We start from the raw sequence: 18,935 nt of genomic DNA, 5'->3' as shown, positions 1-18,935 counted from the left end.
ATACTTAAAGCTATTTACATTTTCATATTCAGCTAACAATCATTTATAAACAGTTATAGTTAAGCTAGCATAATGGTTGTAGTTAGCTACAAGTAATGGCTAGATAGGTGTAATATTTAGCTCAAAGTAATGTATTTGAATGTTTTTATAGTTAGCTTAAAATAATGTATAGTTTAGTTGGCTGTAAATAATGGATAAATGGTTGTAATAATTAGCTTTTAATGGATAAACTTTTAAAAGTTAGATAAAGGTAGTATAATTGATACATTGTTGTAATTGATAGCTACAAGTAATGTCTAGATGGCTCTAATATTGAGCTAACAATAGTAGATAAAGCGTTGTAAAAGTTAAGTTAATGAATACATAGTTTGCGTATCTAAAAGTAATTGGATAAAAGTCTGAACTGTGCAAAAAGTTTTGACTAAATAGTTGAAACATCCACCCTTTGTCACTCCAAATGGTAGTTGTTCTCATGCAAACTTAACCAAATCTACCGGAACGTTAAACAAGTTAATTTAATGAAAACATTATTGTATCAATAGCCACTTTTATAGAGACATTTTAAAATAAATTCAAATGACCACATTTGGAGCTCATCCGACAGGACTTTCTGAGCAAAAAGACCGAGACCTACTGGTGGAGAGAACTCCGACTGAGACGTTGCCAGGATTCCTCCCGACTGCCTGAATAAGAGACGTCTGAACAGATGCCAGAGCTTTTAATATTTAGCACTCAGTTTTCATGGTTGGTAGTTGGGACTTCAAACCGCCCTCTTGTCTGATATCACCACGAATAAGCTCCATTTGCTGTCAAGCTGATCCTTTTGTTCCGCCTGACCACTGGATGCCTTCCTTTGGCCTGTTCCCTTCAACCCAATTGAATTGTTAATTACTTTACAGAGCTCTCCATTTCCCACAGCTCCCAAAACATACTTTTTGCTTAATCTTACATGACACAGAACTTTTGGAATTCATCAAAAGAATTTACAGTCTCACATTTGTCTGCGCTTGGAGCACAGTGTGTGACTGTTGGTTTATTTTGGTCTCCGTCTTTGATGGCGATTATTCTGCACTCAAAAGATGCAGAGAATCTGATCTCTGCAGAGCTTTGCCTTAAATAGCTTTTCAGTCATGGTAGCTGTCATGGCCATTTACAAGGGCCGTAAAACTAAAGCAGTGTTGAATTAGACAATTTACTAAAGCAATATGTAAATTAAGATTTACTAATATACCATAACTTCATACATGTTGTTATAGAATGTGTGTTATTGTTTAATAATTTACAATATTGTTTGGTAATGTCTGTGGATTATTATTTAATGGATTACTGTAACTGGTAAGATGAATCTTTCTGTGTGACAAGAAACAGATCACTTGCAGCAAGGGATCCCCTTCCCCCGACCTGGAGAGACCCCATTCATGCGACATGTCAGATGAGCGAATTGGGGCCGGAAAGGAAGTTCACACCTGGCTCGGAGAGAAGGGGGTAGCAGACTGAGAGGCATTCTGAGGACCCCTGCGATTCCATTCAGAGCAGGGGACAGAACAACGCAGAGGAAGATGGAGAGATGACTTCAAGTGTCAAGAGGCGTGGACACGGACAGACGGCTCAGCCAATGAGTGGATTAGGACTAATGTTTTACCTAGACAGGTAAACCAATGAGAAGTGAATATCTCCCCTGGGGCCGGGACGCCCGGGAGGTATAAAAACAGCCAAAGGGAATTAAACCCACATTAACTTTATTATTTACGCCTGTGCAATTTTGCAGCATCAAAACTAAACTATCAACATTATGATACTAGGACCCACAATGCATTTTAAGAACTAGCCTCCATGTTTTGGTTTGACAACCTTAAATTAAAGGGAAGTGAACAACAGTTATTTATTACTTTGTGTAACTTTTCCCAACCAGTCGAAGCTTTGTTTCTATTTTCGAAAGTAGTTCCCAGCAGTGTTTCTAGGGTATTCTACTCTGTGTGACTCGACACGTCCTGCCTTGATTCTCGCTGTGGCATACGGTCTTTACCAGTATCAGTTACTGGTGAGCAAGCAGCTCTGCACCTGCATGGAGCAGGTGGCTTGCATTGCTTATGAGCATCAGTGCATCACATCGGATGATGATGCAAATCTCCTGTTCCACCACATCCCATATGTGCTCTATTGGATTGAGATCTGGTGACTGGAGTCCAGTGAACTCATTCAAGAAACCAGTTTGAGAGGATTTGAGTTATGGGACATGGTGCATTATCCTGCTGGAAGTAGCCATCAGAAGATGGGTAGACGTTGGTAATAAAGGGATGGACATGTCAGCAACAATACTCAGGTAGGCTGTGGTGTTTAAACCATGCTTTATTGGTACTAGAGGGCCCAAAGTGTGCCAAGAAAATAATATAAAGAACTAATGTCAGTAGTATTACTATAAGTAACAGCTTGATGGTTGGTTAGTTATTTATATCAAATATGCTCTATTTCAATCAAATGTGTGTAGAACATGACTGACTTGGCACCATTATGAGCTCTGCACATAGCAACCCAATTCCTTCTTTTATTTATTTCTCTGCACAAGGCCGAACCCTGAAATCAAAGCAGCTAAATGGAATTCAGCCATCATTCACTTTATTATTTAAAATGAACGCATTTAGAAACAAACAAAAAATAAATGCGTTATTTCTCAGGGAAAATAAAGGAAACGAACACACATTCCTATACATTTGCTTACTTATCTGGCAAATATGTGAACAGGCAAGTCTATCAAGTCCACGCGACTTTAACGAAGTGGAACTTGAATGCAGTCTTTAGCGACTCGCCTGTTGCTGCTTTTCTTTGTACTGTAAATAGTAGCAGATGGATAAATTCACTCTGCGCTGTAACGCGCGGTGGTTCCGGTCGGGGGCGCCAGCGGCACCAAATCTCAGGACCGCGAGACATGTGGCTGAGACTTTCAGAAAGCTGCGCTCCGTTTTTAGCTAAGCACATCTCCCGGACAGTGCGAGTCGTCAGAATTTCATAGCACTAGCTTGGACGCTAACGCCAGTCTACTAGGTGCAAAGCAGCTACAGCAGCGCGTAAAGGTGAGTAACGACACTTGCTGTGAGCTAACTGCAGCTAACTGGAGCTAACGCTAGCTGCTAGCGAGCTGCAAGCGACTTAAGCAGGTGCTGTTGTTCAAAGCTGCTACATAGCTTCCAGCTACACTCGCTTGCCGCTAACTAGCTCGCTAGCTAGCTAACTTGTGACCTTCAATGTAATTATCGCGGCTAATATTACAAACTATTTAGCCATGTTTGCTTCCGTGCTAACAACAACCAGCTAGCCCTCATGTAGCGTTAGCTGTGTTTTTAGCTAGCAATAGCTTTCTGGCTAACTATCAACAATCATGTTGTCATCGTCGTGTTGGCACTGGTATATCAAGTCGATGCACATCGCGTCTCTTTGGGAGCCAGGCCGTGCTGGCACCGAACAGCAACACGCTTTCACGAGATTCTGCCCATCAACTCGTCTGATTATCCAGCACACCAATCACCCAATTCAGCGTAAATTGACATAAAATTAGCTGACGTCAGGCTAACTCTGTTGAGGCTCAAGTGTTCGATGCACAAGTTGAAATGACAGTGTTTGCACAAGGCTTCTGTCTAATGGCTTTTGTTGACGTAGTTTTTTTGGTTTTCCGAACATCTCCGAGACTCTGGTCTGACTAAGTCTGTTGAAAAGGTTTCACTTCAGAAGAGTTCTAAGATCGTCCCAATTAAAGTGGCAAAAACCAAGACTGGTTCCGGATCAGATGTCACACTCCTTTTAAAATCTTGGGCACAGCCTTGCTGTTCACTGTCGGAGCGTTAAGAAAAGTCAATCTGACTTCTGGATCAAGGTGAGTGAATCTCACTGTGGTGGGAAAGGTAAATAACAGTCAAGTTTGGATTCTGGACGTTCAAGCATGTGAAACATGGAGACATAACCGAAAGATCATCAGTTATGTCTTATTAGTTTTAGGCCACTGTTTTCTGAACAAAGAGTGAGAGTCAAAATATCAAATAGAAGATTTCACTTAAAAGTGCTTTGACGTTTTACAATTTCAAAAAGAGGACTGCAACCAACAATGCTTTCCATTCATTTGTATATTTGGTCAGGAATCTTCTGTGTAATCAATTAAGTCTTTAATTCAAAAAGCCTTAAGTATTAAAACAAATACATTTGAGAAACTGTAACATTATCTATTTTGTCCATTAGGTAGTTAACTTCATTTTTCAAATTTGAGGTCAACCAATTTTTTTACATTTACGATATAAAAATGAATTAATCCGGAATCAAGAGGTAAATACACTAGTGGTGGGTATGTGTCTGGTCAGCTTGCTTTAAAGTCAGCCATTTTTTGTGCTGCAAAGTTTTAGGACAAATATTGACAATGTTGCCAGACAAATGAGTTATCAGTTAAAGTGGAAGATTATTTTCTGCAGCTGCCAAATTTGAGATATTGAAAAGAAGAGGGTTTCTGAGTCTCTAACCCATTTCCATTTTTGAGGTCGCAACATCGGCTGTATTATCGTCGTTAGCTACAGTCTTGTTGTGCATCTGAGCTGTGCTGTAAGCTTTCCACACAAACACCCAGGTACACTGGCTAGCTAGCAAACCCGTAACGTACAGTTGGTGCATCTGCCCTTTGAGGCAAATTTGCACAACAGTCCAGCAATCAAATTTGCGCAGATGATGCGAGTCGAAGTTGGATTTACTTTCTGTCCGAACACAGCTTCAAGCTCAATTCGTGATGAGTAAAGAACAGACCCTATGGGCTGAATGTTATCTCGGCTATGTTGGGGTTGTGGCATGAGCTGGATTTTTCCAAACTCTGGATGCTAGAGCTGGACAATTTATTCATACCAGCTGTCTATTTTTTACTCCTTCATCCTGATCTCGGATCATTTTGGTTTTATCAGTAGTAGATTTAATTTTGTGACTCAGTAGTCATGGTAGCAGTTGCATTACGTCCTCACCTCATCTAAAATGGAATATCACAACACACACACACACACACACACACACACACACACACACCATACTAAAACTCCATAGTAAGTAGTGGAAATGATGTCAGCATTGTCAACCACTACTAGCCCTCTTGGAAATGTAAACATGCCAATTGAACACTTTCAAGTCCCTTAAACAAAAACATTTGTTGCCATTTTTTCTTTTGTGTCTTGCTGCTGTTATATTGACATTTTACTTTAAGCTCCTTGTGGGCTAAACAGAGTACACAACATAATATCAGCTGAACTCCTCTCCTTGGAAACACCGACCCCTTCATTTCCATTTTCTCTCCTCTGTGCTGTAGTGGTGATCAGGAAAGTCCGGGGCGGACATGACTGGAGCTGGAAGTGGTGAGACTTGACTCGGCTCAATGATGTTTAAGATAAAATGTTGCGATATGTATGCATGAGCAGCATGACCCGGTAGTCCACGTACACATTTTATAAAAAACTCTATCTTAGTGCCGAGTGGAAAACATCAGATGTCATTCAGAAATAATTAAAAACCCTGTGTTTGTGCATGTTCAGGCGGCCAGGGCCCACCGGATGGGACGGATGCTGAGGAGGCAGAGAGGTGTCCTATCTGCCTGGGCGTCCTGGCTGGAGGCGAACTGGCCATGCCCGACAGCTGTTGCCACGTCTTCTGCCTCAGATGTCTCCTCACATGGGCAGAGGTGACGCTCAGTGCTGCTGAAATTTGTGATAATGTAGATGTGAAATAGTGACTATAATCCGAGCCAGTTTGAACTTCAGTACATAATCTAGATGGGTGTGAAAAACAGTTTGTTAGGACTCCTCTAGGTGGCTTATAAACATGTTTGTAATATAGAATTTCTGCCAATGGATGCAACACATTGAAATGGAATGTTCATTTCTGTATCTAAATTAGGAAGATTTTTTTCCAGGATGTAATCAATGTTGTTGAACTTCTAAGCCTGTGACTGATATTGCCCTTGCACCGAATATTTTTTATACATTTGAAAATTTTTATGATGAAAAATGTAATGTTCCCCCTCCGGAATATAATTAATTTCAGAAAAGAAAAGCTTGTAAAGCATTTAAAAGAGCCTGACGTGTTGTTAATCTTTTAATCTGTTTAATTCCTGTTACAGTTGCAGATGGCTCCTTCCTGCCCGGTGGACAGAAGACCTTTCACTAATGTTTACAGATGGGATGGGAATCTCAGCTGTGTGCAGGTTAGTCATATGACTGCATTTGTTTTTCAGAAGAGGTTGTGTGCTGCTTCTTCTCTTTTCTCAATCCAACACTGTAAACCAAAGGAAACCTAGTTTTAATTATTAATCAATAAACTAGTGGTTCTAAAATGTGCGGTCACTTGGGGGACTTTACTGTGTACTCTATGCTGTACCTTTGTGGTGTTATGAGCTACTGCTGCTGTGTGAGCCTGAGCAGAGTTAGCAGTGCACACAAGAGGTCCTTACCCGTTACAATCTGTACACGTACGACATCCCAGTCCTGAGACCTCAGATCAGGAAAAACTCTCCCAAAAAAACTTTCACAAGGGAAAAAAGGGAAGAAACCTTCAAGAGAGCAACAGAGGAGGAAGCAATAGATGTTATGTTTACAGATGAACAGCGTGACAGAGTTACAATACATTCAATGAATATGACAGAAATTATGAATAATTAGTCGTAGGCAATGACCACAATCCATGTAAACAGAAGGAGGTAGAGATGAGGGGCATAATGCATGGTCATGGCAGGAGGCAGGGCCCATTAGCCAGGAATGGCTCCAGACACAGCCACGATTCATGGAAACCTGAGAGGCGAAAAGGCACAAAGACTTGGGCAAAGAAGAAGAATTAGTAATAATGAAACATAAAATATAGCCGGGTCTGTTGTCCGTCAAACCCAGAAATCCTTGACTGATTCTGTGTGAATGAAATGTGCTTCTGTCCTCGTTGTTTTAAGGTTCCTGTGAGGAAACCAGCGACTCCACCTGAAGCTGAGAGTTGCTGCTGTAGAAACCCCAAACAAAAAGTCTGTCTCAAGTGAGTGAGCTTTTTTGTTGTTGTTGCATCATAAAGGTAGTATTTGTCTCAAAGGTTTTGTCTCTTTATAGAGATAAGAGAAAATACTTGATGAGATCTACTTAATCAATCATTAATCGGGTGAAAAGTGTTGAGGTATAAAATTCTGTGTCATCTGGATTGTTTTGACCATGAAATCAACTTGAACTATTTAGGTGTTTTCTTTTCAGAAGTAAACCGGCAAGAAGGCTGAGAAGGCAAAAGGTGGAGAGGACGGCAAACGGCAAAACAAAAGGACTCGTCAGGAAATGTATGTTAACATCCCTCTTCCTCCAGATCCCAGATATGTGTAACCTACTCACATTTTGTAAACGAGGTCCAACAGCCTGTGGATGTCTTTTCCCAGGTAACGAGGATGACCCTTCCTCACTAAGCAGAAAAAAGGTATTTTCATGAGTTCTTTTGTCATTGTTTCACGGTTCTAGTGGACTGTGAATTTGACATTCTTCAGAGTTCAGTCTCCTCAGTGTTTGTATTTTCTCCAGGTGAGAGGAACAGATTGCTGTACCTGGTCACCGTCTCCCTGTGTCTCAGTAACGACGTCTACTCAGGACATGTAAGTCATGCTTGATGAATTATTACAAATACAGTAATACACTGGTTAACACGGCAAACACAGATTATTTGATGTGCTGATTATCTGTCTTACTAGTTGCTAGACTTACTAGCATTGTATAGAATGGCAGTATCTTAATTTACAGGGAAGGTTCAGGTATTTTCAGAAAGCCCCCCGCTGGAGTACACGCCAAATTACTTCAAATTATCTAATTAACATGCTTAATTTAAACATTTTATAGCAATTCTGTTTGTATCAATCGGTGTCTAATATTGACATAATTTAAGCAAAGAGTAAATCAGCATAATCTAGTTGAGGAGGGATGTAAATTGTGTAGACACCTGTATAATTTTACATGGAGAGTGTAAGTGGTTAGTAAAGAGATAGGTTGGATTATCTGAAGTGTGGTCGTATGAGGTACTTATCCATATCGTAGATGGCCCTCAGAGGAACATACAGGTGTACCAGCGCGGGCAGCAGCAATACAAACGACTCAAGAAATCAATATCAGTTAGGTCAGTGGTTCTCAAACTGTGAGTGCAGGTGGGGCAGAAAGAGCTTTAATGAGAACTTCACATATACACACGTTCAAAGTACACGTACATAAACATAAGTCATTAATAAATACATGTTGAAATGCCTGTACCGTGTGTACATGTTTATGTTACGCCGTTAACAGGTTATGCATGCACATGCACGATAGGGGATTCTTGGCATTTGGCCAAAAAACAATCTCGCAAAATCGTTTTTTCCGCTGTTGCCCTTCAAAAAAAGAGCTCAACATTGAGCATGAATTGAGAGTGGCCGTATCAAGCCTGCAACCCTGGTAAAAAAAAATTTGTGGGACACAGGCTCATTGCAGCCACTAATACTAATAAAACTTGACACGCATATCTGCACTAAATTTGTTTTGCACAGGTTGCATGTTATTGTTTTGAAAATGTCAGCAGTGTAGATGTCTTTATTGCCAAATATTAGCACATTTTTTGTTCAGTTTTTCACAGGTTGCACATATTGTTATTATCTTATTTACAAAGTGATTGCCCATTTGGTTTACTTGAAAGTGATTGCAATTTTCTTTATTCTATTATTTGAAAAAGCACTGATGGAGGAGTCCCAAAAATGTATTTCAATAAAAAGTCAGCCCAGGCCATTTTCTTGGGGCGGTAGGAGATGGACATTTTTCTTCGAAAGTGGGGCGTGACAGAAAAGAACCAATGGTTTAAGTGTACACTAAATCAATTTTCATTATTTTTTCGCCGCTTTACCTTGCTGCCAGACAGCCCTTTCTGACGGAGACCTGAAGCTGTCATCTCGGCTGTCTTCAAAGCAGCCAGACTCCTTTCACAAAATAATTAGTTTTACATCACAGAACACAGAAATGGCTGTTCTACCACCGACTCGATCAGTTTGTGACTTTGGTAATTTAAAAATGGTTATTTCGGATTCGCCAAAGTGACACTAACACAGACAAACTATCCGATCTAGATAATGCATCAATCGAGTTTGCTAGCTTTCAAGAGAGCATAAGTTACTGCTTCAGTTCCCTGTTGGAAAGGGCTGTCTGTTTCTCCAAGCTCGGGGGTGCTGACCACCATCCACTGTAGCTAAAACAATAACTATGGATAAGTACCTCATACAGTCCCACTTCAAATGAATCCAACCATAAAGGCCCTTTAACGTTGGGAAGTGCTTCATAAATAACTGTGTTCCTTCTCTTGCAGTGCCGAGTCCGTGTGGGTGGCCGAGGAGATACCATACGACACCGGGTTCAAACACTGCAAAGCCCAGGCTCAAGACTGTCCGTGGCTTTCTCCTGTCGCTCCCATCCCTGTTCACGGCACCTCAAGGTAGTGAAATCCCAACCGGCCACTCGTATTGCTTTGTCTGCCCCTTCTGTTGCCGTGAAGGACCCTTCCAAGGCCACGTTCCCACCAAACACATTGGAAGCCAGTGTCTCCTTTATGTCCAGTTTTTTTCAGGATTATTTCAAACAAAATCAAACCGCTCATAAAGACCAGAGCGCTGTGCTGTGTTAGCAGTTCCCTTTTGAAACCCTCTGCTCGTGATGGTAATGGTGCTGTGGTGTTGCCATCAACGGTTTCACCTGATAAAAAACTAAACTATGCCTTCGCCGTGCGTTTTTTCTTTTTATCACAAACTAAAATGTAACGCATGGTTTGGTCTCTGTGCTAAGTTGTTTTGTCTTGGTTGGTTTTACAGGCATAATTTCCATCCCTCTGGTTGGAACCACAGCCCACTTCCGTCTCCCTTTACCTCCAGTTCACCGTTCGGCCCTGGTCATTTCGGTGAGTCTTGTCTGTCGCCGGTTTAGGTTCTAAGTCCTGTAAGATTACATGTGTAAACTAGAATGGGCACTCGGTAGAGCGCATACCTTCGCATATCACAAGATTGGGCATTGAATTATGAATATTTTGGCATTAGTTGCATGCCAATTGGACAAAAATGTATCGTGCTATGGGAAAAAAAAGATTTTGACCTTTCCATGACCTTTGACCCGATCGATCCCAAAATCTAATCAAATGGTCCCCGGATAATAACCAATCATCCCACCAAATTTCATGCGATTCGGTTCAATACTTTTTGAGTTCTGCGAATAACACGCATACAAATAAATAAATACACGTTGATCAAAACATAACCTTCCGCATTTTCAATGCGAAGGTAATAAAGGGATGAAAACGAATCCTAATGAATTATTTGAGCATTGACTTTTTAAAAGTAAGTCAAGCTTTATCATATGATATATATATTTATATGTGTATATATATATATTAGTGCTGTGAAAAATAACGCGTTAATTAAATTACAGGATTAATTAGTTTTGTTTTTTTAACGCATTTAACGCATGCGCAGAATGAGCTTCCAATCCGTCTGCTGTTGGTCGTCTCGAACCAGCAGCAGACGGATACAACCGGTATTACCCGGACCGAAACGCAACGCACATTTCGGTGCTTCTTTCCGGTGCCTGAGCCGCTAGTGTCGCGTTAACACGACTCCGATCTCCGTCTCGCGCGCCGCAGAGCTCGGATGCCGGCGTGTGCGCGCACATCGGGACGATTAAAAGTCACTTGCACCCCCCCCCCCCATCCCCCGTCCCCGTCAACAACTCTTCTCGGAGCTCTTGCCTGTCTTGAGAGCCCTGTAAATGTATATATGTGATTAATCATGATTAATCCACAGAAACCTGTGATTAACCTGATTAAAAATGTTAATCGTTTCACAGCCCTAATATATATGTATGTATGTATATATATATATATTTTTAAAATTTTGCATCAATGGCCATGGCAAAAATTAAGCTATCTGTCAGATTTCTAAATTCCTAAAAATGTTTGGCAGCTGAATGAACCTACGAATACTATTGGGCGCTGCTCATAAGGTTCTCTCCCACAGTGTTTCAGGGCGTCGTCTGCGCCATCACGTGTCCCAAAGGAGGGGAGAAGAGAGGCGGTCGAGCTTCAACCTCCAAAGCTCCCACCAAAGAGGCCAAGTCTCTACCATCCAGGCGATCTGGACGCAACAGTAAAAGCCAGGAGGAGGCTCCCGCGTCTGATCCGTCTACACCGCCGCAATCCAGTACGTCAGACTCCGACTCGTCTACCGGCCAGTCCGCCAAGCCGCCGGGCAGACCGTCTCAAGCGCCAGCCAAGAGGAAGGGCAAGCGGGTGACAAACCGAAAGGCCAGCGGGAAGCGGAAAGCCCCGGCAAGAAAAAAAAAATCTCCCCAAGTCGTAAGCAGCCCGGCAGCAAGTGAGGAGGACGAAGAGGGTGATGGATGTGACAACACGGAGAAGGAGGAGGAAGTGGACAAAACTGATAAGGAAAAGGATTTGAACAACTCTAAGCAGCAGCAGTCTGATGCTGAAGGGAGCCTCAATGAAGAGCAGAGCGGCTTCCACTCTGCTGACGAGCTCGAAGGCGCTGAACCCTTGAGCAATGATGTGGGACAGGACAGCGATGAGACTCAGGAACAATCTCATGAACGTGAACTGAAACCAGATGAGGGAGACGAGGACCTGTCTTGTCCATCGGACTCTGCCCCTTACAGCCCTGGTTCATGCTCAGTGGGCAAGAGGGAGGAGGAGGAAGAGCCAGCAAGCCCTGTTTCCTCTGTAGGAAAGGGCTCTCCATCACCCTCTCACTCTGAGAAAGGGGCCTCGCCCTCACCCTCTCATTCTGAGAATGTCCTTCTGGACAACTTGATGTCTCCACACTGTGACGATCAAGCGGAGCAGGACGATGACGACATGGAGATTTGTGCAGAAAAAGCCAACAACAAAGCATCTTCAAATGCAGTGATTGCTGAATCACGGGAGGATTCTCCACAAGTGGCTTCCCCCTCTGCCGCAGAGTCTGAGGATAATTCGGCCATCTCGGAACCAAAAGTCTCCGAGGACGCTGATGTTAAAACCTTTGCATCAGAACGTAAGCCTTCAGTAGTTGACGGCTCCGAGAATGCAAATAAAGATGACGGTCCATCTAAGGATGACACTAAAGTTGTCCCCATGGATTGCAGTTCACCCATGAGCGAGCAGGCCAACAGTCCCAGTTTGGAACTGCCGAAGGAGAGTACTGCCTCGGCCTCTGCGGAACTTTCTGGCTCCACAAGCCAAGGGGCCAAAGACGAGAGCGACGGGGAGCAACAGGAAAGAGAAAGGAGCCAAGAGAGGAAGAACGGCAAGCAGAGGCGCTCTCGCTTTCACTCCTCAACCTCTACCTGGTCACCTAAGAAGGACGCGAAGCTAGAACCACCCAGACGCTCGCGGTCCAGAGAACGTGACGGCAGCCCGCCCTCTAGCCGCTCGTCCCGTGCTCGCAGCAGAGAGAAGGACAGGGACCGGGATCGGGATGGTGAGAGAGACTATTCTAGGCGGGAACATAGTCGCGAAAGAAGGAGGAGGCGATCCAGGAGTCGCTCTAGGTCGAAGTCCAAGTCTAAGTCCCGGTCGCGGTCTAGATCAAGATCCAGAACAAGATCCTACAGACGAGGGCCCAGCCCCGAACGGCCGGCCTCCAGAGAGCAGTCTCCTCAGAGGAAGGAGCGTGGAGGTGGCTGGAGGTCCGGGCAGGGCAGTGGGTCTGGTGTTGATGGACGGAGGTATCAGGGAGGCGCTGGGCGCTCTGAAAACGGCGTGCCTACGGAAAGTTCCCCTGAACGCCAGGGCTGGTCGGAAAATCCAGACTGGGTCACAGAAAAGAGTCGCAGCGATGCCGAGAGCAAGAGCCGGACCATCGGCCCGAGCTCGCGCTGGGAGTCACGGGGTCGCGGGGGCCGCGGCGGCTCAGATCGAGGCCGGGGCGCGGGACGGGGCGGCGGCGGCAGCAGCCGTGGCTTCTACAGCCAGCAGGAGGAAACGGCCGACAACCGCTGGCAGCCCCGAAACAACTTCTCAGGTTCAGGCAGCAATTCAGGGAATGACGCGTACAGCCGCTACAATGAAAACCGCGGTGGTTGCCGAAGGAAAGAGTCCGACTCTGGAGACAATCTGGACCGGTCAGGCTGGTCATCGGCATCCAGCTGGGCTGTCCGGAGAACGCTGCCCGCAGACGTTCAGGATTATTACTCCAAGAGAGAGAGAGGAGGACCAGGAGGCTGGAACCGACAAGAGGAGGAGCAACCGGCAGCAGCAGGTTTGGACCCTCCTCCTTTTACTGTTTATGAGTGAATTGAATAGCTCTTCTATGCATAAACAAATATACAGCACCTACAAATATAAGCAATTCTAGCTTGCAAACATTCATTAATGATGAATTTTTAATGTCGTTTTTTTCCCTTGCTCTCCAGATGCCACTAAAAGCGAGCTTCCGGCCCAGGCCGTGCCCGGTAACGCTCCGGTGCCGGTGATGAACGCGGCTCCCCCTCAGCTGAACGTTCTTCAGCATCACTACCCCATGCAGGGCCCGCGAGGAGCCCTGCCAGTCAGCTTGCAGCCTGCGGCGCCGTACGCCATGCCGCCTCAGGTCCCCGCGCACCTCCATCCTGCCGTACCGCTGCTTCAGGTCCCTGCTGTCGGCGCTCAGGGCCTCCCGCCCCCTCCCCCACCACCGCCACCCATGCATCAAGGCGGCCAGACGGCAGCGGCTCAGCCCGACGGCTACGCAACACAGGTTGGTACATTGGGATGTGGACAGGGCGTGTGCCGAGTATGGGATTTGAAAACTTTATATCTTAAGCATTTAAATAAAATAAATATGATATAAAAGAAGTACTGTTCTGCTCTCTCTGTTTCGCCCTAGATGGGGAATACAATGATGGGTTATGGAAAACCCGGCCTTCTTCCCACCCCAATCAAAGGTGGTGTTACAACGGCGACCTACGGCCAGTCGGCACACAGCCATGTCGTACCATCCTCTACAACTCAGCATGGCCAACATAAGGCTCAATCTGGCGGCTCCAAAAAGGAAAAGGTAAACTGTCGTACCTAGGGTTGGGTACCGAAACCCGGTGCCAATATGGTACCGGTTCCAATACAACCGGTATTACCCGGACCGAAACGCAACGCACATTTCGGTGCTTCTTTCCGGTGCCTGAGCCGATTGAAATTGAAAAAAACTATTGTTGTGAACTTCTCTGGTGACTCCGCCCTGTCAGCAGGTTACGATAGCCTCTCATATTTAAGTTTGACAGCGGAGGCATGCGCCGTGTGTGACAAGTGAACCCGTGTGGAGCACACCAGTGTCAGGCTGGGCGCGATGGGGAGACCGTCACTGGTCCTCTGAACACGTGGAGACCGATTATGACGAGCAGCCTGAACTCAGATTAGTACCGGAACGTTGATTGCAAGTCTTTCATTCATAAAAGTAGCCCAATAAATAATAAATTATCCATTATAACCATGCTTAAGCTAGCTCGTAGCTAGCGTTAGCTCGTAGCTAGCGCTAGCTACGAGCTACGAGCGTGACAGTCTGCTAGCAGATGTGTTGATGTACAGCGGTCCCGGCTGTATACCCGGTGTTACCGGGAATATAATGACGGAGGAATAAAGACCGTGGGGCGTCACTTTGTTTCAGTGTAACTCTGGCTGTCAGAAGCAAAACTTTATTTGTCACGAGTCATCTTCAGTCCCTCTGATTGGTTGTTCTCTTTGCCCATCAAAACAGTGACAGGATTAACCCTATAAAGTCTGCACATGACAATACATATCACATCATATAATGGAGAACATATATTGTGTAACAGTCTGATATCCGTTGTGTGTCAGTGCTCCACGATAACGGCTTCTACGGGGAATATGGCCGAAGAGGTTTTTAATGTCCTCATTGTGCGTTTAAAAAAAAAAAGTATCGGTTCAGGCACTGTTTAGGCACCGGTATCGTTTTAAAAGTACCGGTTTAGCACCGGTATCGGAAAAAACCCAAACGATACCCATCCCTAGTCGTACCCGGTCAACATGTCACTGCTTCACAAAACGCCGTTCAAGAACATTTGTCTGCGTTTCTGTCAATTTCTCTCCAGTATTCTTGATTTTCCTCTCTCTGCTTAAGAAACAACAGATCCAAGAAAAAGCTGTCAATGAAGTGAAAAATGCCATGAAACCCTATTACCAAAAGAAGGAAATCACAAAGGACGAGTACAAGGAGATTGTCCGCAAAGCGGTAGAGAAGGTAAATGCCCTGCATGTAAGCCCCTCCCCCCTCAGTAATGATGCTGTCTATGATGATCCATGCTGAAGACCTGTAAATACAGAGGCAACATTGTTATTGTATTGTGGAGTAGAATTAGTTAGTACAAGTATATATGAACGATGGAGCTTTCCTTCCAACATAGTCCCGTTTGACTACTCATCTAAAATACTTCCGATTTTCATAATTTTCCCTTTCATGAGGGACCAGGCTAACTGATGGGTGTGGCCAAACGTAACACCACCTCTGGTAACAAGCTTGTCCGGTGATGCCAGTGTATAAACATCCTCAAACCCAGCAAAGAGCAGCTAAATGTTAGCCCCAACTCAGATAGCATCCAGGACCTGGGCAAATGCTACACAGTGGTTGGTTGTGTACAGCACTTTTCTTTAAATCTAGCCTGTAACGCCACAAACTCAGGTTGTTTCTGATGCGCCCCGTAGCCTCTAAAGTACATCGGAAAGCGAGCTAGCCAGGCATGCTAACATCAGCTTGTCTTTGCTGAACGCAATATTGATTTCAGTTTGTACATTTCTGCTCTCGTGTTTTCTTAAAAGAACGACGCCTTTCTCAAGAGTTTTGCTCTTACTGCATCCCATGCTCACTGCTTTGACGTGCAAGCTAATACTTGCTGTAGATTTGACGGTTTGTTTAGCCTCGACTGTGTTTACTTCCTCAGGTGTGTCACAGCAAGAGTGGTGAGGTGAACTCCAGTAAGGTGGCCAACCTGGTGAAGGCCTACGTGGACAAATACAAGCACGCCCGCAAGAAATGAAACCCCGCCTGATGCTGGCGTGGCGACGCCCTCACGGACCCAGCTGCAAAGTGCAATTTCCTCTGGCTGGAATTTAGCCTCCAAACTGAAATTCAACGGAGAGCCGACATTTTCTTTTTTTGATATCTCTACCTTTTATTGAATGAAGATTTTTTTCTATAGATTTTCATATTTTGTTAGAAAAAGAATTACCCAATCAGAAATTGTAATGCAAGAGCCCTTTATTTTGCATAAGTCATGTGACTTGGGCAACTACTGTAAGGCGTGCAGGCTAACGTGGGAAGGGTGGGGGTGGGGGTGGGGCTGGGGGGGTTGATAAGAAAGATGCAACGCTCAGCCATCTATGTCAGCTCATGTAGTGGAGAGCCTCTTCCAGGGTGCCGGCTGGTACGATAAACTCCCCCTAAATGGCTTCCTGATCGCATAGCTTATTAATTGAATATCGTCAACATTCTTTTAAAAACAAATATTATATAATATTTCAGATAAGGCCTAGTTAAAAAAACTAAAAAAAAAAATCTGTGCATTGCCTTTATTAATCTCTGTGGTTCAATTAAGGGCTGGACTCTGATGAGTGTGAATGTAATTGGGGCCCTGATTGGTTTAGGAGACGCTTCGTTGGATGGCCAATCAGAAGTGAGTTTGTAAGGCACAGGTCCCAGGGGGGCAGATCACATGAAACGAGTCCCACCCTTGGTCTGACTATGTATTAAATGTCAATGGGTGAACATGATCTGTGCAAAGTATCCAGAGTAGTGAAATAAAATAGCTGCTTCCTGAGCTGCTGTGTGTTTGTTAGAGGCCTCGTGTGGTGGAAAACACGCCTCCATTTTCGATTTTAAAGGTGGAAGTGTTCCTGCCTCTGAGGGCCCTTGTTGATTTTGGCCCAATCCCAGCATCCATCCTTACAGACTTGCAGACTTTGAGTTGTGCGACCTCAAAGTCTAGGTTCAGGGCTGTCCCACTGTTAAATTGTTGAGTGTTTGATGGCTCTCTGGCAGACACGTTGAGCCCTTTATAACGAGCCCTTTATAACCCTTTACCTAAGTCCGAATTAGATGCATACTTTGCTCAAGTTCATAGCCATGTGAGGTTAAACACAGGGTTACCAGTGGAAGCATGGGGGTAAAAAAACAAAAATGTCAGCAAAGAGGATGCCACATGGGTGTTCAGCCTGGCAAATTACATTCACACAACATTAATGGAACATAAAATCGGAACATTGTTTAGTTATTAAAGCTGTTTTGACAAACAAGTAAATGGATCATTTGAAGTTACCTCATCTCCTGAGGAAAGTGCCTTGTAAGACATTAAAATCGAGGAGTAACTATTAAAATAAATACCCACACTTGTACACTCTTTTGACATTGCCATGGTACTGTGATATGTCCCATTCGTATTTACACAATGGCAAGCCCTCAGTCTCTCACTCAACCACTTGACAGGTGAAGTCAGCAAGCCCCTGAGGGTTCAGGGTTTAAGGCCTTAAGGGGGACACTGGGATTGTGCCCTTGTCTATTGCGTGATGTTCTGCGCCACACTTCCAAAATCACCTTTGAAAAGTGTGGTTTCTTTGTATGTTTAAAACAATAGGCCATGCTTACTTTCTCCCAAGTAAAACGAAACTAACCAAAGTGAATGTACAGTAGGTCGGAACAGTGTCAAAGTATACAATATTAGTCCAGATAAAACCATGTAAAGAATAAACTTGTTCACTAGGGGGGAGCACAATCATCACACCAGCTGTTATGGCAAAGTAGACAGCCCAAATCTGCTTGTTTACACATTCAGCAGTTAACGTTCGTTTTTGTCAGAGTTGTTTCTGGAAAGCAGGTGAGTTTCAAGTGTCCTGAGTCACAGACTCGACAGGTGTTGTCAAGAATCTGGTTAATTAGACAGTGGGTAAATATTTACTGGGAAATGTATCCTGCCACATTGTCTATGAATGACTAGGAATACACGTTTTTTCACTGGAGACACTTTGACATGTCACATTAGTAAAAGCGCAGGTATACATACGTATACGAGTAGTGGCTACATTTTGTTTAACTGCTTAGTTTCAGGGTATTTCTGCTGTAATTTACTGGGACACTTGAATGCAACCGAGTCGTCATTAATATTACAAACACCTGTGCTTTAACGAACAAAGCTAGGAGTTAGAGATGACCATCAGCCATTGTCCGCATGCGCACACACGTTCCTAACGAGGTCTAATCAGCCAATTAAGTGATAGGCTATCACCTGTTCAGGTTTACACGGTTTGTGTGCAACATTTCACAAGCACTAGAATGATGAACTTGATTTAACGGCAAAAAGAACTGTGAGTAAGGAGGTCGCAGAGGGAATATGGAGCCAAATTGACAGGAATTATAATGTTGCTGTAAAAAAACCAACTAAATCTTTGTCAACTGTTTAATGGTCAGTAACGGATGTAAGAAGTTGTACATGAGGGGAATGCTGTTCACTGTTTCTTTCTGTCATATCTCATCATGTTAAAGTACCCTAATTGAGTCGACCTATGTTGTCAGAGTTCTATAAATATTGTGTCTGTGGTGAATGAATAAGGTTGAAAGACCTTTTCTCCAGCTGTGTAGTGTCGTCTGATGACCACTGGGGAGCAGCGGTGTCTAAAGGACGACGACGACGTTCATCCCGGGAGAAAAAGCTTTTGTGCTGAGATTCCCTGCAAGTTTGCCCAGTTTTACGTTTTTGAAAATGTATCAGTTGATGTGGGAGGGGAAACATGACTAAGCACGTTTTTCCTAAGCATTCAGTTTGTCTTTAGTATATTTTACTATTATTCGTTCAAATTAATCTGGAAGTTTAATACAAGATGGCCAAAGCCATTTTAAAGGTATACAATTTGATGTGTTTACTCCATGAAAG

General features: G+C 44.0%; 1 protein-coding gene across 2 annotated transcripts; it reads left to right on the top strand.

Moving 5' to 3' along the window:
* Nucleotides 1–2,911: 2,911 nt before the first annotated feature.
* Nucleotides 2,912–18,564, top strand: scaf11 (SR-related CTD-associated factor 11). Of its 2 annotated transcripts, none has more exons than XM_056424409.1 (15): nucleotides 2,912–3,071; nucleotides 5,327–5,372; nucleotides 5,550–5,695; nucleotides 6,134–6,217; nucleotides 6,953–7,032; nucleotides 7,242–7,321; nucleotides 7,418–7,455; nucleotides 7,557–7,627; nucleotides 9,352–9,477; nucleotides 9,851–9,936; nucleotides 11,045–13,282; nucleotides 13,437–13,759; nucleotides 13,889–14,059; nucleotides 15,146–15,256; nucleotides 15,954–18,564. In XM_056424409.1, the coding sequence occupies exons 2-15, from the start codon at nucleotides 5,354–5,356 to the stop codon at nucleotides 16,047–16,049; spliced, it is 3,669 nt and encodes a 1,222-aa protein (XP_056280384.1). In that variant the 5' UTR covers nucleotides 2,912–3,071; nucleotides 5,327–5,353; the 3' UTR covers nucleotides 16,050–18,564. The 2 variants fall into 2 exon arrangements, with proteins under 2 accessions (XP_056280384.1, XP_056280383.1); XM_056424408.1 differs by having other exon boundaries at nucleotides 15,137–15,256.
* Nucleotides 18,565–18,935: the final 371 nt, after the last annotated feature.

The sequence above is a fragment of the Pseudoliparis swirei genome, chromosome 10, assembly GCF_029220125.1.
Source record: "Pseudoliparis swirei isolate HS2019 ecotype Mariana Trench chromosome 10, NWPU_hadal_v1, whole genome shotgun sequence".
NCBI lineage: Eukaryota > Metazoa > Chordata > Actinopteri > Perciformes > Liparidae > Pseudoliparis > Pseudoliparis swirei.
The sequence above is the reverse complement of the archived record's forward strand: the minus strand, read 5'-3'. Positions and strand labels throughout refer to the sequence as shown.